Source organism: Corticium candelabrum, chromosome 16 (genome assembly GCF_963422355.1).
Source record: "Corticium candelabrum chromosome 16, ooCorCand1.1, whole genome shotgun sequence".
NCBI lineage: Eukaryota > Metazoa > Porifera > Homoscleromorpha > Homosclerophorida > Plakinidae > Corticium > Corticium candelabrum.
This window is the reverse complement of record NC_085100.1, coordinates 3,414,169-3,435,796: the sequence shown is the minus strand read 5'-3', so window position 1 is coordinate 3,435,796 and position 21,628 is coordinate 3,414,169. Positions and strand designations below refer to the sequence as shown.

The 21,628-nt window shown below is 40.5% G+C and overlaps 2 protein-coding genes and 1 long non-coding RNA gene across 4 annotated transcripts; 2 read left to right on the top strand and 1 right to left on the bottom strand.

Moving 5' to 3' along the window:
- Positions 1-63: 63 nt before the first annotated feature.
- Positions 64-2,899, bottom strand: LOC134192098 (uncharacterized). The gene is made up of 4 exons (XM_062660788.1): positions 2,678-2,899; positions 424-2,621; positions 264-369; positions 64-193 (listed from the first exon to the last, which is right to left on the bottom strand). Exons 1-4 carry the CDS (start codon positions 2,897-2,899, stop codon positions 71-73), a joined length of 2,649 nt encoding a protein of 882 aa, XP_062516772.1. The 3' UTR covers positions 64-70.
- A 677-nt stretch (positions 2,900-3,576) lies between these two features.
- Positions 3,577-21,327, top strand: LOC134191882 (chromodomain-helicase-DNA-binding protein 1-like). Of its 2 annotated transcripts, XM_062660518.1 has the most exons (27): positions 3,577-4,281; positions 7,523-8,447; positions 8,699-8,785; positions 8,855-8,895; positions 9,785-9,997; positions 10,837-10,945; positions 12,011-12,041; positions 12,103-12,325; positions 12,419-12,519; positions 12,576-12,760; positions 12,838-12,968; positions 13,616-13,832; positions 14,011-14,303; positions 14,365-14,719; positions 14,778-14,930; positions 14,986-15,207; positions 15,725-15,870; positions 15,928-16,030; positions 16,716-16,820; positions 17,399-17,763; positions 17,819-17,860; positions 17,925-18,052; positions 18,116-18,399; positions 19,628-20,077; positions 20,130-20,300; positions 20,364-20,545; positions 20,727-21,327. In XM_062660518.1, the coding sequence occupies exons 1-27, from the start codon at positions 3,680-3,682 to the stop codon at positions 21,040-21,042; spliced, it is 6,180 nt and encodes a 2,059-aa protein (XP_062516502.1). In that variant the 5' UTR covers positions 3,577-3,679; the 3' UTR covers positions 21,043-21,327. The 2 variants fall into 2 exon arrangements, with proteins under 2 accessions (XP_062516502.1, XP_062516501.1); XM_062660517.1 differs by having other exon boundaries at positions 15,725-16,030.
- Positions 9,059-9,352, top strand: LOC134191883 (uncharacterized). Its single transcript, XR_009971860.1, has 3 exons — positions 9,059-9,142; positions 9,205-9,252; positions 9,319-9,352. It is a non-coding gene; the product is annotated as an uncharacterized LOC134191883 (long non-coding RNA).
- Positions 21,328-21,628: the final 301 nt, after the last annotated feature.

Genomic DNA, 21,628 nt, shown 5'->3' with positions numbered 1-21,628 from the left:
AAGACAAACTGATGACCGTATTATATTTGTGTAAAAACGGATTTTAATAGATGATTTGTTCTACTAGGACTTAACTCTTCCTTAGTGGAGGAGGTCGAAAGTTTCTCATAAACTGTGACAAAGCAGGGTTTCCAAACAGCCCTGACTTCGTAAGTGTCCTACCAGTGGAGGTCCGTGTTCGATCGGTAGCGGCCTATGACAAACAATAGTTTATACAGCACGGTTTTATCAGTAGAGACCAACTGTATAGCTTAAGCACATACCATGGTTGTATCAAAGTTCAACTGAGATTGCTTGTGTCTGCTGAAAAGTCTACGTTTTCCTGAGGATTTACTGGGTCGAGAACCATAATCTTCTGGTGTAGTAAACCTAATTGTAGTTAATTAATATGAGAAATGATCATCATATGTGATGTAAACTGACTTTGTTTTGTTATCTGCAGTACTGATTTGAGTGACTGACTTGGAATTACTGTTTGTGATTCCTTTGTCGTGTGAGTGTCTGGATCTTGTCTTGACAGTCGACAATTTAGTTCTACTGTTGCCGTCGTCGATCAAGTTGCCTGACATTGCGTGGTCTTTGCTGCTGGATGCACTTGTATTAGCCACAATCTGTTCCACCGAACACTCTCCTCCTGTCTGCAAAGACTGAGACTGTTTGAAATCCTTTCTTCTCACCGTTTTCTTCTTTCTCTTTATCGGCTTATCTTGATCGAGTATTGCCTTCCTATTTCTAGATCTTTTCCTAAGCACCGTCTGTTCCGTGGGACCTTTTGTATTTGTATCTGTGCCAGAGTGTAAATCCACTTGCAATGAACCAGATGAAATTTCAGTCGGCTGAAGTTGCACTGGGCCTCGAGAAGCTGTATGGTGTTCCATCATTCCTGTCTCTGTGGGTTGTAGTGCACTGTCATCTGGAACAACCAGTTGTGTTTCTTGCACAGTTGCTGTAGTAACTTGAGCTTGAGTTGCTTTTTGCTCTCTGGTCTGTGCAAAGGTCCTTGTCCTATGTGAGCTGTGAATGCCCTCAAGCGAATAGTTTCCATCTATGTCAGGATCTAATGCTCTTTGCTTAACTGTACATTCCTGATGTGACTCTACAGCTTGAGCTACATTGACCATTGTTTCACTTTCCACCGGCGGTTTGTCTCTTTGCTTCTTCCGGTTTGTTGCTGTCTTCCTGGTTCTGGTCACATCTCTCACTACTTTCCGTTTACTTGGCTGCATATCTGAATCCAGAACAGCATCTCCACCATCAACTGCTGAGCCCATGTTTGTATCTGCCGTAATTGCTACAGCGGGTTGTCGTTCAACTGCCCTCCTCTTCTTTCTTGACTTTGGTTCTTTCTCCACATGCAGATCTTGGTCGTCAGGACTGTTCTCATGTGACTGGCTTGCAGATTGTAAAATAGTGCTCTGCTGTCTTTTCTGTGAAGGTTGCTCTTTTCTGTCATCTTTCTCGCTATTAACTATTTGTATGGTGCTTGGCTTCTCTGGGTTTGCCACTACCTTCCGTCTGCTCCTGGTCTGGTTTCTTTGTGGTCTGTCCTTCCTAAAACATCCTTCTGCTTCAGCTTCAGGATATTCATCAACTCGTACATCACCAGATATACTAAATAATCTGTCACTTTCAGTCGGTGGAAGGTCTGTCTCCATAGCAACATCCAAGAAATCATCAGGATATTGTGATAAGGAATCATCGCCTTTTGCCTTGTCTAACAATACAGTTTGTTCTTCAATCGTCTTCTGTACTCTTCCCTTGGTTTGTCTTTCCCTAGCACGTTTTGGTTTAATTTGAACTCTACGTTTGGTTTGTTTTCTCTGTGTCTGCTTTGTTGATGTAATGGCTATATTTTTAATCTGTGATGACTCTAGATTAGGTAACCTCTTTCCTTCTTCCTTCATTTGTTCATTATTACTTTGATCATCTGGCCTGTTGCACTTCGTCTCTCTCGTCATTTCATGCTTCATTGGCCGTTTAGAATCAAGCAATCCATTATCTGACAACGATGCTTCTCTATTTTCTGCCTTTACATCATCTTTCAGCTGCTCCTTTAGTTTTGAACCTCTTGGCTTTTTAGTTTCCTTTGTTAATTTCTCATGCTTCAATTCTTTAGCAACATGAGGTGGCACTTCCAGGATACCAACTTTTACATCAACTTTTTCCTCGATTTCTTGGGAAACAGACAAACTGTCTGTCATTTTCAAACGGCTTCTCCCTATCCTGGTCGTTCCTGCATCATTTACTGTAGTCTTTGATCTCATAGGTCTCAAATTCTTCATCTTTGGTCGACTGTGAGACGGTTTACTTCGTTTGACCCTCTTCGCAGTAGAATCAGGATTAATTGCCTCCCCGTCAGGGTCGCACAAAGCAAATCCCTTTGTCGTCTTCCTTTTCCTAGCATAAGCAACAGGCACGGGAATACGAGAAGGCAAATGGGTTTTTTCGGCAACCTCGAGCGGGGCCTCCCTACAGTCGCTCGTTTCGGTTCTGCTCGCATTTCGTCTCAGTCTCTGTTCCATCATGCGAGTGAAGTCCTTTGCAATCTCGTTTCTTTCTTTGATGAGTTCGCGGACAAGTTCATTGGCAGAATGTCGCTTTTTCTGTACGGTTTCCTGCTCCTATAAAACGATTGATTGTTCTAACAGCTTTCAATACGTTAAAGGTGCCTGTAAACCTTCTCGAGTTCCTTCCATTTTTTGATTTCTTTTTGGAATTCCTCTGACATCAACAGCATGTTCTGCTGCAGCGTCTCATTCGTTTTCTCCAGCCTGTCGGCTCTGTACTGAGATCTGAGAAGGTCTAACATCAGGAAGTGGTTTTCCACGACTCCTATGCAAACCTCCAGATCAGCCCTCGATTTTTCGTAAGCAAAACGCAACACGTTCACGTCGGTCATGTCGGTTAATTAGTGGCGGTACGTTTGAAATTCCTAAGGATTATCTGATTGGCTCCCTACGAACATGCGCACTTCACATATTTCCCGACGGTGGGAGGTGTTTTAGACATCGCGTTGAAACGCTTCCAACTCTCTTCTACTCGTCTTTCGTTGATAACTACGTGGACTGATTCGTCTCGATCGATTTAAACGTTTCATCTCCTAATTTTCTGAGCAAAACGTCTGTGTCCGATCGTCAAAAAGGATCAGACAGACACTTTAGACACGACAAGGAGAGAGGCCTGGGAAGGTCTCTCGGTTGGCGCTATGGACCCGTACACGACGAGAAGCGTTTATCAGGTGCGTGTTATGTCTACTATCGCCGTCTCTTTGGTCTGCGCATCGTCTCGCGACTCTGTATCGACGTACACGACGGCATGTGTCCCTATCCGAGTCACTCAAACGTAGCGACGTCAACGTGACGCTTTCGAAAACGCGTTCTTGCGAGAGAAAAGAGTGATTGAAATGCAAACGAATTGTAGACAAAAGCGCCGTTTGACGTCCCGCCTTTCCAGGAAGCAAGACGCTCAAACCCTGATCCTTTTTAGAATGTGTGGTAGTCTCTCACATGTGACCTCACTCTTCTCACTCTAGGGTCTTCATGGTTTCGCCACTCAAGAGCACGTGCCTCAGTTTGGGAGTGCTGCTCAGTTCGGTGGTGTTTCGTCGGGGCTAGTGCATCAGGCAGGGACGAGTTTGTGTGGGCAGAGTGCGACTGTCCAGCATGTGTCGGGAGATGCCATGCCACCTGCTTTTCAGCGACGTCTGAGTCATATGACCGCTCTCCCGGCTGCCGGAGTGCATCAGGGGAGAGGGTTATCCGATCCGCCTTCGTTCGGTATGTCTCCGTTGCAGCATCTCAGCAATGCAGCTCGTGGAGACGTGTTGCATCCGACTCAACAGCTACTGTCTCCGAAGTCGCTGGCAGCGTATGGAGTTCGTCCTGCGACGAGTAGTATTTTGGAACAGCATCTCAGACCGAGTCAGCAATCGGTTGTGTCTAACTCTTATGCTCAGTCAGTTGGGAGATTGCCTGATCAGAAAGATGCTCAGATTTTTAGTCGACATCAAGCTATAGTTGAGGAACAGAGGCGTTCGCCTCAGAGACAACAGAATCATGCGTTTAGTCAGACGGGATTCAATGCGCCTCAGTTTGGCTGCTCTGCTTTTAGTCCTGACTTTCTTGGACACATGAGATTAACATCCAGTGGAACGTTGCAGCATCAGTCCAGTCTGACTCATCATAAGGAGAAGTATAAGAACACACAGCCATTGACACATAAAAACGACAGACAAGCACAAGTTGTGCTGAAAGCAGACTCAAAATTCAATGAATTACTGAGGTGAGCTCATAGGTTTATCATTGTTAGTACTACAGAGGTGAATGTACTGATACTCTAACCTAAAAGAACTAATTTGTGTGAATTTGTGTGATCATTAAATAATCAAATTCTGCATGTTAAATTTCATTTCTTCAATTATTGGTTCTTTAATTATTGGTTCATGTAGACTTGGTAGGATAACACAATAGTAATTCCATACAAATAGTCAAAGTTTGTACAGTAGAATCGCACAATTTTATTCCCATGCAAATAAGTTTTTAGGGTAGTTATTCTTGGTGCTGGATATTGTATAGAAGTCAGTCCCCTGGCTAGCTGGATATTGTATAGAAACCTGTTATGTGCCTGAGGTGTATATGCTGAAGGACTGTTTGATTATATTTCTGTGCTGACAGATGGCAACAAATGTGCATAGACTAATAATAAACACCTCTCGCATTTCTCCCTGTAAGTCTTACAGATGACTAAATATTCAAACTTTTGCAGATGGAAGTTGATTGAGGTGGTAGGTGAAGGTATGAATGTAGTTGTTACATGACTGGACGTTAACTTTTGTTCAAGATTATAAATAGAACAAAGGTATGCAGACTCCCTGACAATTGTACTGTTTCTAACTGGATTTGTATCAGGTAGCTAGTTAGGTCACTCCATATTGGTTTATTTGATGATAGGGACTTGGATAGCTTGTCTATGTCATTATACCAATCATTGCTTAATATGCAACAAACCCTTATTACTCTGCAGCTGCTTGCATCATTATGTTCAGGCCCATTATAAAGTACAAACAAATTACACTGTTATGGTAATCATCTCAGGTTATTTTGGTTCCTATTATTATTGAGATCAAATAGTCATAGTAGTGTCCAACCCGAAAGGCTTATGACTGCTCTAGGGAGCCACTTTATGTCCAATGCTGTGTTCCTGTGACAAAATTTATTCTAAACATTGTTGAGGCATTACCTTTAAATCTCTCAGTTAATGCACGTATGGGAGCGATTGTTAATTATTCTACTGAATCATTGCCAAACTGATGTGGGTGTAAAATGAGGCATAATTTGGATTACAAATGTTTGACAGCAATGTAATAAGGTTTTTTACTATTGTTTTTACAATGGGCTTTCAATTTTAATTTCCTTTTTAATTTTTTTACAAATTTAGAAATTTGTAATTTTACAAATTGGCTAGAATGGTTACTTAGAATATCTACAAAGTATGTATGGACGGTTTTGATTTTGTTATTGTTTGTACCTGTCAGGTTTGTGTGTTTGTTTTGCAAGTAATGTAGTGGAAATCAGTTTTGTCATAGAAAGATCTAAGATTCTTGATTTGAGAGAAATGCGATATTTGTACTGTGGCAGTGAATTAGAAAAGAACAATGAAGGAACCTATCATAGTCTAATGTAACATTGAGCCACTACAGGTGACAACCTAGGTAGCTTTACATAGTCTTCAGTGGACTTTGCTAATGATTAGAGTGTAATTACACACATGCAGCTATTAGTGATAAGCCACACATGGAGCAGTTGCTTCATCTTGTAGGTTGATTTTGTAAGATCATGTTTGCACTTGAGATGATAATTAACTTTAGTTTTTCCTCCTCTGTGCTATGGTATGTTTACACCATTGCTAATGATTGTTAGCTTAAATTAAGCTACTGTAAAGTTGGTAGGAAGTAGATTTAGAATGTTTCTTTTTGTGAGGTGGGCACATGCCATTGGTGCCCTAGTATAAATGCTGTCTTAGGGCAGTACTTTTTAGTGTATTATACAGAGACAGAGACAAATGATAATATATCATAACTTGGTAGAAGACCATTTTGAAACTACTGCAGAAGGAAGAAAGATGAGCAAACAATCCACAATAGTCTTCCAGCTTGCAGAGGCATGTGGTTTAGATTAAAGCATAGATGCACAAATTCACCAGGTTGTTTTGAAAGATACAATAGGAACACAAGATGCATGTAAAATATCCTAACCAGTGTAAACAAAATCTGCTGAAGTTTGTGCTAGGAAGGTGTTTTACTGGTTGCTTGGTGTAATCTAATATTAGCTTGGCTCAGATAGCATCAATTAGCACATTTGCTGCTTGGTGATATATAACAAAAAGCAGTTAGATGGGTTTGTGTAGAAATATTGCAGGAACCCGATATTGTTTAGTTATTGAGGATGTGAGGTTTTCTATTTAATAATGTGAGTTGGTAGTGGTGATGGCCTTCAGTGATTTTTTATGATTTCTATAAAAACTGTCATCTCTGTTATTTAGGGGGATTTTAGGACTGCATAGGTTTTCCTACGGTGTGTTGCAGCGTCTTTGCTGCACTGAGTCATGGTGAACATAGTCATGCAATCATTCATGGTTACAGTATCATCTATATACCCATAGGACACTAAACCACTGCATGCAGATCTCAATCCAAGACTCTCTACCACCCGACTGCAACTTTGACCAAGCTGTATACACTTGTCCAAACTGAAGAACAGGCACTTGTTTGACAGAACAGATCGTGGTACTGATTTTCAGTGAATCGCTGAAAACTTAAGTGACAATTGTATGTGGCTTTAAGTTTAACTAAATGCATGGGCAACATCTTAAATCATTAATATATGCAGGTGTCAATACTATCATAATGACTATACCTACGAGCTGTGCAGATTAGAATGAAAAATATATGTCATGAATACGGTGCCTCACCCCAAACCCCCTGCTGGTTCTGGTTTTGCTGCCTTGGTGTGGCAAAATCCTCGGGAAAGCTCTTTTACTGGCATGGACTGTATAGTGAATGACCAGTCAATAATTACTGGCACCAAGTTTGTCACTATTATAATTTCAGATGGAGAAAAGTTATATCCAAAATATAGTTGGAAGCATATGACTTGTTCCATTACAGTTTAGTTAATTGAGATGGTGACGCCTACCAAACAGTTAAGAGCAGCAAGTGCAATAATCATGAGCTCTTGACATTATGTCAAGAGGGGAGAGGAAACATGACTCTATGCATCAATGTTATCAGAAAGCTTGACTTTCTGCATCAACTTAATTAGAATTGCATTCAAGGACGAGATGAATGCCTCTGAAGCTAATGTACATAAATAGGAAGCCAAAGAAACTTAATAACCACGTTCATGGTTTCATGAGCATACCGTAAGGTGTGGGATATCCTTTATATGGATAATTTATTGTATTGATAAGTTGAATGAAAATGTTAGATTTGTGAGCTAACCATGAGACCTTTGATGTTTTCTAGTGCGGCGGCGTCACTGCAAAGGAGGCCGGAGATGGTGAGCTCTCATATATTGAGGTCTCCTTCTCATCAGTCGGTATCTCCTGTGACTAATTCAATAACCAAACCATTATTTTCACCATCTACTGGGTTGCCACCTTCGCATGTTTCAATGCCTTCAGTTTCAGTGCCTGTCTCAAGATCTGCATCAGTGCCTATCTCAATACCTGCATCAGTGCCTGTCTCAATACCTGCATCAGTGCCTGTCTCAATATCTGCATCAGTGCCTATCTCAATACCTGCATCAGTGCCTGTCTCAATATCTGCATCAGTGCCTGTATCAGTGCCTGTTTCGGTACCTACCTCGGTGCCTATTTCAATACCTACCTCAGTGCCCATGTCAATGCCTGCTGCCTCTGTGTCTGTTTTAATGCCTTCGTCAGTGCCTGTTTCAGTACCTGCCTCGGTGCACGTTTCAAAGCCTGCCTCCATGCCTGTCTCAATGCCTATACCTGTGCAAGTTCCTGTGCCTCTACCTACTCTGACTCACAGTTTGCCCATTCTTGCATCTGCTGCTGCTGTTGTGAGTGATTCATTTGATGTAGCATTGCCTACGGTTCAAGCATTGAATGTATCAGACAGTACACAAGTTGCTCAGCAGTCTGTTGACGTTACGGAGAGAAGTGGCAGTAGCAGTAGCAGTGACAGTGATTCTGATGGGTCAGGATCGTCATCTTCAGCTTCTCATAGTGAGAAAAGTAGTAGGCACTCTGGAGGACAGAGCTCGTCGTCAAGTATATCATCTCATTCAGACTCTGAAAGTTCTGAAACTGATGGAAAGTCAGGAAAGTTATTGACTGTAAATAGAGAGATTTCGAGAAGTAGGCGAGGTTCTGATGGTAGAAGAGGAAGATTGAACATCAGTGCTTTTCAGCAGTCATCATTACCAGTATGTGGCCTGTCTGTCCGTCTGTCTGTCTGTCTGTCTGTCTGTCTGTCTGTCTGTCAGTGAGTTTGTTTGTCTTAATTTATAATTTTGTTGTTTATATATCATCACTAATTACTAGTAGTTGTCACAACAATGCATACTACATCATGATACTGGTAGTACTTTGATAATGCACTTGGTTTATGCTTCTTGAATATAGCTAGAGGGTACAAGTGGTTTGTGTTGACATTTGCTGTCCTTTTTTAATGCAGTTTTGGGAAGAGTGTCCTGATATCTACGGAATTAGACGCTCTGGTCGTAATCGAAGAGTCCCTGAAAGGCTAGATGTGGAAGTTGAGGTGAAGAGGCTAACAATGTGTTTTGGTGTGGAGAGCTCTAACAGTGGGTTGATGTTGATGTTTTTGCAGAATGGTAGACCTTCAGGGATAGGCAGCAAGTGGAGAGAAAGGTACAGTTCTGTTTATTGTGCTGGTATGAACTCAGAGTGTAATTTTTATGATTGATTAAAATTGCATTGGTGTGAGTAGTATCACTCGGCATTTCTCTGAACTGTATAACTTTGGCTTTGATTACTACAAATGATTGTAAAAACTATAAAAGTTATGGTGGTAAAAAGATTAAGATTACTATATTTGTCACTTCCTGGCATCTCTCTGTACTGTATATGATGCCAAACCGAAAATTGTCAAGTTTGGGTAACCCGACCTACCGTATTTTCCACATAACTTTTTGCTATGACATTTCTTTGGTTTTATAGCTACAGTAGCCTTGCAGTGCAGTGCGGACACGCCTACGCTTTGTTCAGGTAGTATGCCTGCCATACGTGTCACAGTAATGGAAGGTCCAGTCCACGCTGTTTGGTAAATGGTAGAGTGGTGAGAGTAGCTGAGAGCCGGACGCTGGACAGCCTACTGATGGGAGTGTGTGGAACGTCAAACTGAAGCGAGAAACCAATCTCAGGCGGCTCGAACGACGTAGGGCTTCATATACAATTTGAAAGACATTCTTTTTCTTTGTGGTTAGAAGCGTCGGAAGCGTGGAAACTGTTTGGTGTGCCCATGGACTTACGTCAGGAAAAGTTTGAAGGAAAAATAAATATATAACCTGACCGACTGACCATGTTTTTTTAGGGAATGTTATCCAAACTTGACAATTTTTCAGTTTGGCCTTCCTACAAATGATTGTAAAGACTATATAGGTGGTAAACAGATTAAGAGTACCATTTTGTCACTTCTAGTTGAAGTTTAGGGTTAGAGTTAGTCTTAGCCTTTAGAAGGCTTTAGGGTTAGCCTTAAAGCTTCACTTTCTGTAACTTTTTATTTTGTGTTTACTTGTAGTGATGCCGATTGGGCTGACTCACCTGAAGGAATTAGCGGCAGTGATGATGATTTTGATCCTGTTATTCCCAATCTGCCAAGAGGGAAGGGAAAGAAGCATCTATGTCACAGAGATGTTGGTGAGGATTTGGATCTGGAGTCGTGGATGGCTGACAGTCCTGTGTCTTATGATGTATTACGAGGATCTTTTCGTCAAGCATCTGCTAACGTGAAGTAAGAATAGTTGGTGTCTCTTTGTGGTTAAGTAGACATTTGCCAAATTCTATTTTGATTGTGGAGATTGTCTCAGCTAGAATTCTGGTTTTAGTTAGAACCCTGGTACGTGATATAACTTTATGTCATTGTACTGTATAGTCATGCATAAATGACTTAATTTTGATAGCATTATTGCACAGTATGAGATGCACAGATTCTGTTTTCAGAAAAACTGCCACTCTTGTTCTACCTTTAGACATCTAGCCATTACATGTTTATGACCTTATGTGGAGCAATGATGGGCTGTACAGTCACTTTGGTACCAGTATCAGGTCTTTATTCAGAGTTTAGATACTAATTCATCAGAGAACTGAGTCTTTCTATATAGTGTATGACAGGAAACTCACATTCAGAGGAAGACAGAAGCCAGTTAATAGAACTCCTTATCTATCCAAACAGTCATCCAGGAAACGCATCATCTACTCTGATATCTGAGACTGAAGGAGTTAACATCTGTGTGTCAATATTTGCACTGTCAGAGAAATGCGATGAGGCAACGATTTCTCTCAGCAATGTGTCACACAACCCGCAATACACAATATAATTTTACAAATTTCAAAATTTCTGCAGGGACTTGCCAGTGTATTTTATATTTGGCAGATAAGCAACATTTCTTGTTTATTGAGCAAACAAATTAGAAAAATTACTTTCTAAATTTGACATTGTAATGTTTAGTTGGAATTAATGCTGTACAATGGTGTGCTTACTGCTATTTTTGTATAGGAACGAGTTTCAGTATGTTGAAAGATTGCTTTAGTTTATAATTGCACAGTGATGCGTATTGCTTTGACTCTTAGTTACAAAGAAGATGAAGAAGATAATGAGACTGATCCTGATGAAGTTATTGAAGCTGCTGGCCGGACTGATCCGAGTGAAGATGATCCTAATAGGAATGTGATCGAGAAGGTATGGCGTGTTGGATGACTTACAGTAGGTCAGTATGTAGTTACGTACATTACAATTGTGTCATCTTGAACTGATCAATACAATTAAGTAGTGGCAGAGTTGATTCATTGTGCCCATTTTACCAGAAGTAGTTTCATAATTTTTATCAAAAATCTTGATTACAGCATAGAGACCTGTTTGTTGCTAGTAACATTTGATGTAAGTTCATGGCATATTGAATCTTCTTGTAAGGTGCAAAATACAGTACTCACACTGTAGTAGCAGTACTTGATAAAATTATATGGTGCCATGCAGAATCTGTATCTTTGAAGACTTTGTGGTACTTTACTATAGCCTATAGCATGCTAAGCTTTACTGACATTGAAGGTCATCGTTAATTTTGAGCAGCTTTATGATATTGTGATCAAGTCTTGTGAAGGTATATTGACTGAAGATCGGTTCACATAGCCTACGCTTGGTCAATGTAGCGTAACAAAATGCAATGTATGAACTTTATTTGTAAACCATGGATGCTACGTTATTCTGGAATAGCATCAAATTTTATTCTAATAAACATAATGGAACATTTGACCGGTAGGCTCTGAGCATTTCATGACCTGCAATGAAGTGAAGAGTAGCTCATTGAAACCATTAGAAGCTATCTCTGATTATGGCAAGTCATATGAGAGGCTATAAGGACATTATCACCAAAAAATGCCTGAAGGAGCTGTCTGCGATTGCGGAAGAACAAGATGTAGATTAGCTGACATTGACCAGAGCTGACATTGACCAGACGAACCCTACCTAAATTCATTGTTATGCAACTTTGGATAAGTGGGTACTATAAGGTTTGGTTGCCAGCGAGAAGTTCTTGGTTGCCAGTGGTGACTACTAGTAGGGTCTTTCGTTTCAATTTGCAACATGTAATTTATTGCAATAGCAAATCACTGTGGTTGATTACATATGCTGAACATTTATTGATTACATTCTGCTCGTATTGCTTTTTGTAAATATGTTGTCTGTTGAAGTTAGTAACTTTTTAATGTAGGCAAAATGCTTTGTAATCGCTGTTTTCTTTTAATTTAGGTACTTGCTGATCGACTTGGAAGGATTGGAGGTCTGTGTGTAACGATGATATCATACAATTAGTACATACTATTTTCAATACGTAATTGTAGATACTGGTGATAACACTACAATATATGCTTTGCGACCTCCTGAGAATGATGCACCTGTGGATCCGAACTGTGATGCAACAGAAGTGCAGTATCTTATAAAGTGGAAAGGATGGTCTCACATGCACAACACCTGGGAGAGTGAACCTAGTATCACAGAACAGCATGCTGGTGGAATGAAGAAGCTTGAGAATTACAAGAAAAGGCTGTTGGGCATTCAATCCTGGTACGTTTATCACAATCATGTACAATTTTAGATTGGTTCCATCTGCAACAGTGGTGATATTGTTTGGTTTGTGCAATGGATATTTGTCTTCAGGAAGCAGACAGCAGATGCAGAAGATGTTGAGTTTTATGAATGCCAGCAAGAGATGAAAGAGGAACTCAGGAAGAAACACCTAGAAGTTGAACGAGTAATCGGTGGGAAATGAGAGCTCTGTAACACGGCTTTGTGTAATAGTGTGGATTTATTGTAGCGTATCGGACAGGAGATGATGGGAAGGGTCAACCAACACTTGATTACTTTATCAAATGGAACGGATTGCCTTATTCAGAGTGTTCATGGGAGGTTGCTGATCTTATAGGTCAATATTATCAGTCTGAGATTGATGACTTTCTAAACAGAGAACGTTCTGACAAGACACCGAATAGAAATGCCAAGGTGTGAGCAGATGATGCTGACATATCTCATTCGGTGTAGAATGTGTGTGATTGATTGTGTTGTTTTTCTGATTCCAGGTTCTTCGAAATCGGCCGAGATTTCAGTTGCTTCGAGACCAACCTTCGTTCTTGTTGTCAAATTCAGAGACTTTATGTTTGAGAGATTACCAATTAGATGGACTGAACTGGTTGCTTCACTCATGGTGCAAGTAAGTTTAACAATGTGAAATAGTTGATATTAATGATTGAGACATACAGCACATGTACATGGAAATGTGGTGTAAGAAATATTAGTGCCTGAGATGTGTGTCATTAGGTCATTTGCTAATTGTTTTGCGGATTTTAGGTATGGATCACCTATATAACACTATCATATCAGTTTAATCTTATTGGTTTTATAAACACTTTCCTTTTTCTTGTAAGTTTATCTCACTTTACAGACTGGTTGCAGCTCTAACGTGCCCCACTATGGCTGTCAATCAATGGTTTCGGATTTGATGTTTAACTTTTATTGCTGCATTGTAATGAGTGACATGTCTGGTTTGGAAGTGTTGCTCTTTGTTTTTAGCGATGTTTTATTGGAGGCTGATGAATGACTTTGGTGTATGAATTTCACTAACCCAAGGCATGCATGCGCTAGGGTTACAGTAGTGACTCTCATGGACAGACTGACAATTGGAATGTAGCAGTGCATGTGCTCATTGTTATCGCTGGTGTTAATCTGGTAGTTTCTCAACATAAAGATGGTAATTGACACTCTAATCGGGACGGACTAAAAAGTTATCAACTTCAACATTCTCATGCAATCTCACACTTTCACTATGGCTTTCTTCATTCTATTGTTGTGTTTGTGTAGAGGAAACTCTGTTATTCTTGCGGATGAAATGGGCTTAGGAAAGACAATTCAAGCTGTCAGCTTCTTGAGCTGTCTTCATCATGGTCACGGATTGTTTGGTCCATTTCTACTTGTTGTGCCATTGTCAACTTTACCAACATGGCAGAGAGAGTTTAGTCGATGGACACCACAGCTGAATATGGTGGTTTACATTGGAGATGTAAACAGCAGAGAACTAGTGAGATTTGATTACTGTGTTTATAATAACTTGCACAGACTTATGTAGCAACGTTAAGTGTGAAAAGTTGTTTTGGCTGATTATGTAGTAATGTGAATTTGGATGTTTGAGTCTGTTTACTTATGTGCTGAAACGTGTGTGTTGTCAATTGTTTTGCTCATATCTGTGTATGCTGTAGATCAAGCAGTATGAATTGTTTCATCCTGGTAAAACGAGCCATAATGGCAAGCTAAAAGTCAATGCAATTCTAACGACCTATGAGATTCTGTTGAAAGACAAGGCGTTTCTAAGTAGTTTCAGTTGGGCTGTGTTAGTTGTTGATGAAGCACATCGATTGAAGAATGATGACTCACTGTTGTATCGGTCTCTAATGGAATTTCATACCAACAGTCGTCTTCTCATAACAGGCACTCCGCTTCAAAACTCATTGAAAGAACTCTGGTCTTTACTTCATTTTATTATGCCACAGAGGTGTGTCTTTTTGTGTGCAGACTGCTTTATTCAATTTGACAGTTTCTATGTTGTTGTCTAGATTTCGAAGCTGGGAAGGTTTTGAGCAAGAACATTCAGCATACTTACAGGGTGACAGTCGTACACTGACTGCTCTTCATCATGAATTGCAGCCATTCCTTCTTCGTCGCGTGAAGAAAGATGTTGAGCGTTCGCTGCCTGCAAAAGTGGAAAGAATTATTCAGGTTGAGATGGCTGTGCTTCAGAAGGAGTACTATAGATACATACTTACTCGAAACTTTGCTGCACTGAACAAAGGATTAAAGGGTAGTGTTAGTTCGTTCAATAACATTATGGTTGAGCTGAAGAAATGTTGCAACCATGCTCACTTGCTCCGTCCTCCTGAATCTCCTGTGAACTCACTGGATCATTTACATGTGATAGTGTACATAATATGTCTTTAGAATTGTGTATTGATTGCATTTGTCGACATAGGAGTTGTTGCGGGGCAGTGGGAAATTGACTGTTCTTGACAAGCTGTTGATGAGATTGAAGGAAACCGGTCACAGGGTGCTGATTTTTTCACAAATGGTTCGGATGCTAGATATTCTTGCTGAATATCTACAGTATCGACGTTTCCCATTTCAGGTTTGTTGTGCTTGCATTGGTCATCGTATTTTCATCATATTTGTTGTATATGTAGAGACTAGATGGTACAGTTCATAGTGAAATGAGAAAGCAGGCAATGGAACATTTCAACGCCGAAGGTTCACAAGACTTCTGTTTTCTCTTGTCGACTCGTGCTGGCGGTTTAGGAATCAATTTGGCTACTGCTGATACAGTTATCATATTTGATTCTGATTGGAATCCACAGAATGATCTGCAAGCACAGGCTCGAGCTCACAGGATAGGACAATTGAGACAGGTATTATGATTACTAGTGAAATTAAAATGTTAGTTTGCTATTCATATGTTGATGTCTGATATGATCTTACAGTAATTCAAACTGTTTTTCATATTAAACTCTGTCTGTGTGTGTGTGTGTGTGTGTGTGTGTGTGTGTGTGTGTGTGTGTGTCTGTGTGTGTGTGTGTGTGTGTGTGTGTGTGTGTGTGTGTGTGTGTGTGTGTGTGTTCGTGCACGCACACATGTGTGCGTGCGTGTGATATACACACATATATAGAGCAAGTGTGGCATGAAATCCAGAAGTCAATGCAACATGGCACCTTTAATGGGGCTGCACAAATTTGTGATGTCGTACCTATAGATGTGTTGAAGGGGTGGGTAACCCATGTTTCACTGACTTTCAAACACTTTAGTCCACTTTGAGATTATAATGATATGTAGAGCACATTATATTATGTTTGTCTTTCTCAAGCTGCTAAACAGATGGTTTTACTTTGAAGTGTTTGTACTGTATTAATATTGGATATGATACTGTAGGTGAATGTGTATCGTTTGGTCACCAAAAGCAGTATAGAGGAAACAATTTTAGAAAGAGCCAAGAAAAAGATGGTACTTGATCACTTAGTTATTCAACGAATGGATACAACAGGAAGGACAGTCTTATCCAAATCTACAGCTCCAACGTATGCTTCTTTGTCTGGTGACTATTCTTGTATCATAGAGTATGCTTGGTGTTATAGTAACACACCATTTAGCAAGGAAGAACTAGCAGCAATATTGAAGTTTGGAGCTGAGGAATTGTTCAAGGAAGGTGCAGATGGTGAACAAGAGAGGAAGTCACAGGCATGTAGTTGGTGTTTATTAGATTACAGGGTATTTCAGCTATGAGCCGTCAGAAATGATTCTTTGTAGAAGGATACTCACAAAGTGTTGAATCACTTCTGATCTGTGTCCATACCTGTCTTGTCACACTTTTCGATGTGCCATGTCTTGGTGCAGTCTAGCCACTGAGCAGTATTTTAATATTTGCATTGGTTGTACATGGCAATTGGCAATAACAAACCACTAATTACAGCCGCCAACGTTCGTGAGAAAAGTTTTTACCAGAAAGGTCTAATTCATGTTTTGCTATCACCAGATTTTGTCAAATATGACAGAACCAGCCTCCAACTGCTAATGCAAGATCAGTCATTTTCCTGGCTTTCTAGAATTATACAGCAACGTAACATTCCTTAAACAGGAACAACATAATATTATATGTTTTGCATGTGGTAACTGTCGTTACTCAGACAATTACCGACATTTTTAGAGGTGTTGTGAAATTTATGGTCATGTGAACGACAGTCGCTTTGTACAATTTTAGATAGACGTTACCAGTAGTGCGCTTAGAAGCAAAGGGGCATCTAAATTTGGAGTACTTTACAATAAGTTGATTGTAGTTCTTCAAAGGACTCATAGCTGTGGAAGCAAGGGTGAAAACACAGCTTCAGTTACTAGTATACGTTACAGTGGATTATTTTTATTTTAGGAGATGGACATTGATGAGATCTTGAGTCGAGCTGAAGATCAACAAATTCAAGCTGATCAGGATCAGTCATTGTCATTGGAGCAGGAACTTTTGTCAAAATTCAAGGTTTGTGTTTGGTACTTATGTAGCCATCTAGATAGAGTTCATGTCGTTGTTTTCCTGGACAGACTTGTGAAGTTCTTGATGATGATTAATTAATTGAATTAATGCCAGTCTTGGTACAACACTTGCTTTCTTGGTTACATAGAAAGGCAGTTAACATGAGATGCTGTTGTATGTCGCTATATTATCAACTTTGGTCTGAAGCACAGAAGTCTCAATGTCATAGGCTTAGATACATACGTTTGAGTTTGAGTTTGATTTATTGTGGCCATTGTAGTAGATTTACTTTCTGTCATTTTGCTGTTATTGTCTTTCATGGTCACTAATGCATGCAAACTGCGTAGTTGGTGGATGTACAATTGACTTTGGAAGGCTGTCTCGTGTAGACCGTAATATCAACAGACTTTGATAGGCTAAATTAGTTACCTGCTGCTGAGTGACTTGAATGTCAGTTTACACTAGAGACACTGATTTGAGTAATTTTTATGTAATACTCGTACATCTACTACATATTATGCATATGTTGTGTAGAGGTTTTTGATTGCTGTCGAGTGCACATGTAACACTTCTGTACACTGTAGGTTGCAAGCTTTGCTATGGATGAGGAGCCTCCACCACCTAGTCAACAGTCATCACAAAGTAAGCGTCGTGAGTCAGTCACCACTCCAAAGACTCCAGTTGCTGACAAAAGTTGGGAAGAAATCATACCTGAATTTGAGCGACAGAAAGTAGAGGAAATGGAAGAGCAACGAGCTCATCTCCAGTTGTACATGGGACCCAGAAAGAAGAAACCGGTCAATTATGCAGATGGCGACAAGAATGAGAAGATTGGAGAGACAAATCAACAGGAGACAGTCAGCGGTGGAAAGGGTAAGAAAGGAGTTAGAAGCAAGGCCAACAAAGGAGGTGGGAAATCACGTGGTTTTACTGATACAGAAGTGAGAAGGTATGATATGTGGCATAATTTTGTTGAGACTGTATTGATGTTTATTCTTTCATAGTTTTTTGAAGAGTTACAAGAAATTTGCTCATCCACAGGATCGGTAGTTTTACTGCAGCAGACGCACATTTGAACTGTTTGTCTGATGTAGTGCTGTCATGTGGCAGGTTAGATGAAATTGCAACTGATGCTGGATTGCAGTCAAAATCAAGTGCTGAGTTGGCGCTGATGGCCAACATGCTTCATACTCGTTGTGTTGAAGCGGAAGCTAAAAAATCAGATATTCCTGACGAAGGTATACATTCTGTCAATGATCAATGTTTGAGTTACATACATGATTTACATGAATTTGGTTTAGGTAAAAAGAAAAGTCCTCCTGCTGGCTTTCAGATAGGTGGAGTATCAGTCAATGCAGTTGCTGTGCTGAAACGTGAGGAGGAGCTGGATGCTCTGCATCAGTCACTACCTGACAATGTAGAAGCACGAAGAAAGTACCGCCTTGCAAAACCAGTGAAGAATGCACAGTGGGGATTGCCGTGGACTGCCAAAGATGATGCAATGCTGTTGGTTGGTGTGTACGAACACGGATTTGGCAACTGGGAAGCAATTAAGTCAGACTCTTCATTGGGTCTTTCTGATAAGGTAAGAAGGCGAATATGTAGCAAAATGTTATCAAATCATGTTGAAGGATGTTCTTTGCTTATCATGTAAAAATTGTTTTGGATTACAAATGCTTAACATCTTGTAACAGTTTATCTGTTGCATTACTGAAGTATAGAGTAACATGTCTGGTGACAATAGGTGGACACAGTTTTATAATATGTTTATCCTATGTTCATATAGATGACAGTTCAAATGAAGACAAGTAGTAGCAGTTGTTGACATGATTTAAGTGTGATTCCTTGTTGACTTTGAAATGCCTATTTCAATGTCTAATATGATGTATGTCAGCATATAGCGTGATTGGTTTACAGTAACAACTGTGGAAAATTTAGATTAGGTACTAGTATAGTGCCAAATATTTGAGGTACTCACTTGATTACTACCTTAGTTGGCCAGAGTGAATGGTCAAGTATGGGAGGGGCTTTTCTAAGAAATTGACACCTAAAGTTGTTAACTGGCGAAAGTCAGGCATGCACACTTTGAAGAATAATAGCATTGCTACAGGTGCAAATCCAGCAAACAGTCACTGTTGAAAGCACCAATTAGCACAAATTAAAGGACTGCGGTGTGAAAATCTCAGAGCCATTGTTAAAGTCTGGGGCTTACTTGAGCCCTGGGGTAATAACCCAGTGAGTGCAGTAATTGGTTGTGTGTGTGTGTGTGCGTGTGTGTGTGTGTGTGTGTGTGTGTGTGTGTGTGTGTGCGTGCGTGTGCACATGTGTGTGTGTGTGTGTGTGTGTGTGCGCGTGTGCACATGTGTGTGTGTGTGTGTGTGTGTGTGTGTGTGTGTGTGTGTGTGTGTGTGTGTGTGTGTGTGTTTCAGTTTGTGTGTCTGGCTTTGGCAGCAATAACATCTGCAACATTAGGAACATATGTATAACATACGGAAACGGTGAGATGTTATTGTAGTACTTACAGCCAATGTGTTACACCATGGTCAGCGCTCCTGGATAACTGGCCAAGCTCCAGGAGGTAGGTCAGTGCATGCCCATTAGACTCTGCTTTGCACATGGAGGCCCATTCTTAGGGACAGGGGAGCTATTGTCAGACTACTGACAGGCTTAACATTTGTCCATTTTGTGTGCATGTTTGCATGTGCGTGCATACGTGTGCGTGTGTGGTTTATTGTATTGTTGTATGTCATTTTTGTGTCTGTAAAATGGTTTGTCACCTGGTTATGTTAAGTTTACCATGTGGCTTGTGCCAGATACTTCGTGCTGGTGACCAGAAGCCCCAGTCAAAGCATCTGCAGACTCGTACTGAATATTTGTTAAAAGTGGTCAAGAGTGTTTTAGAGACAGTGAAAAAGGATGTGGGGAAAAAAGTTCCAAAGTTGAAAATCAAATTAGATCGAAAAGCAGCTCCTGCTAGGAAACCCACAAGGAAAAGAACTAAAAAGCGAGAATCTGTGAGCAGTCAAGAACCATTGGAAGACCTTGACGATGAAATGCAAGCCAAACAAGCTGATTCCATGCCGGAGACTAAAGTTACTGGGAGGAAGCGTCAAAGAGCAGCAGCTGCTTACACGTATTCAAAGCCCAATGATACACTGCCTAAATTAAAGGAAAGTCAAATAGCTTCAGAACACACAGTCGAGCCGCCAGCAAAGAAAGAAAAACGAGAAACAGTTGCTTTACCAGCAAAGAAACGACACAAAGTATTCTTTGTTGTTTTACATCAAGGGGTGTTCGAATATTTTGTGTGTTTAGGTATGTACTGTTAGCCCAGGAAAACCTCAGTCTATGGCACGACCCAGTAGTGTTGACGTAGATCAGCAAACTGAAGCATCTCTACCGGACAGTAGTCATTTGCTTGCACCGGCAGCTAGCAAGGCATCCTCAGCACATTCGTTCAAAATGAGTGACCAAGATTTTCAAAAGGTATGTTCATTAGTGATGTTTTGTGTTTGGTGGTACACTCCTATTGTGGATGTGCTTGCACAGTGCAAGGACAGACTGAGACCAGTTAAAGGTTCGATCCGTAACTTGGGCAAACCACGAGAAGGCTTGTCCGAGAAGGAACAACTGGATCTCACCGAGAAATGCTTGCTGAAGATCGGTGATCATATCAACAAGAGCATCAGTGAGTACAAGGGAAGAGTGGAGCTTTTGAAAGAGTGGAGATGGTATGATAGTCGTGGGCATGGTGCGTCGGATGTAGCAGCAGGTTTTCATGCAAGTTTAGTTGCATCCCGTCGTTCTAGTCACGAAACTCTGTCACCATGTCTGTAGCTACTGTAGATGTATTTGTATTGGCTGGTGCTAGTTTAATTGGCATGTCATAGCATGACATGGTTGTGCTTATAGGAAACTGTGGCGGTTTGTGGCGCAGTTTACAATATGGGAAGCTGAGATGCTTTTCTCTTTGTACAAAAAAGCCATGAAGAAACGCAGTGCAGGGGGCAGCAATAGTCAATCAGAGACAACAAACTCTTCTCAATCTAAGAACTCGTTGTTAAGCTCAAAAAGTGCAGAACATTCCATTGCAGCTTTAGGGAGTGGTAGGAACAGTCAAGGACTATCAAATGATCCAAAGTCGTATCACGCCCCGCCTAGAAAGGGGCCTTTTGGTAAGGGGGACAAAAGTTTATTTGGAAATACGGCTAAGAAAATGAAACACTAGTGTACATAAGAAAGGTTTTGTAGTAGGCGTTATTGTCGTATTGCCATCACAGTACTGTATAGTCTGGTTTACTTACGTGCAGGTTGAAAAGTATATTGTATGTACTATTTTCTTTTTAGTTAATCCTGCTTTTGGAATATGCTGTTGTTGTGTATGTATATAGTAGTGTCGGACGCTGGAGTGCAGCCAGCTCTAATGATCGTGTCTAATATGTTTGGCTTTTTCTGACTTACAACAAATTGTATGGTATGTGCAGCTTAATTAATTTAATTATCGAGTGAATCAGCTGGCTGTCGTGGTCTTGTATGAGTACAACAATCGCATACCCACAGCAGAGTGTACCAATCGCATGGTATGATACCCATTGCAGAGTGTAATGCATTTATATGTGGACTATGATATAGCATTCGGATATCAATAGAAATTTCAATATTGATATTATTAAATTGAATTGCCCGAGGCACCTAAAATTGGGGTACCAGGATGTACCAGACAAACTTATTGTTCAATTCGTGATCCTGGAGCATCTTTGTTCAAGAATAATCTACAAGATGTGCAGTTGTGTCGTACTTGTGGTGATCAGGCA

Excerpts from the sequence above, each read along its gene's own strand:
- LOC134192098 (XM_062660788.1), bottom strand. The coding sequence starts at position 2,899 with ATGACCGACGTGAACGTGTTGCGTTTTGCTTACGAAAAATCGAGGGCT. Across the intron at positions 2,622-2,677 it reads AATGGAAGGAACTCGAGAAG|GAGCAGGAAACCGTACAGAA; the intron begins GTTTACAGGCAC and ends ATCGTTTTATAG. Across the intron at positions 194-263 it reads TGAACTTTGATACAACCATG|GCCGCTACCGATCGAACACG; the intron begins GTATGTGCTTAA and ends TGTTTGTCATAG.
- LOC134191882 (XM_062660517.1), top strand. The coding sequence starts at position 3,680 with ATGCCACCTGCTTTTCAGCGACGTCTGAGTCATATGACCGCTCTCCCG. Across the intron at positions 12,326-12,418 it reads CTGTTGGGCATTCAATCCTG|GAAGCAGACAGCAGATGCAG; the intron begins GTACGTTTATCA and ends ATTTGTCTTCAG. Across the intron at positions 13,833-14,010 it reads ATGTAAACAGCAGAGAACTA|ATCAAGCAGTATGAATTGTT; the intron begins GTGAGATTTGAT and ends TGTATGCTGTAG.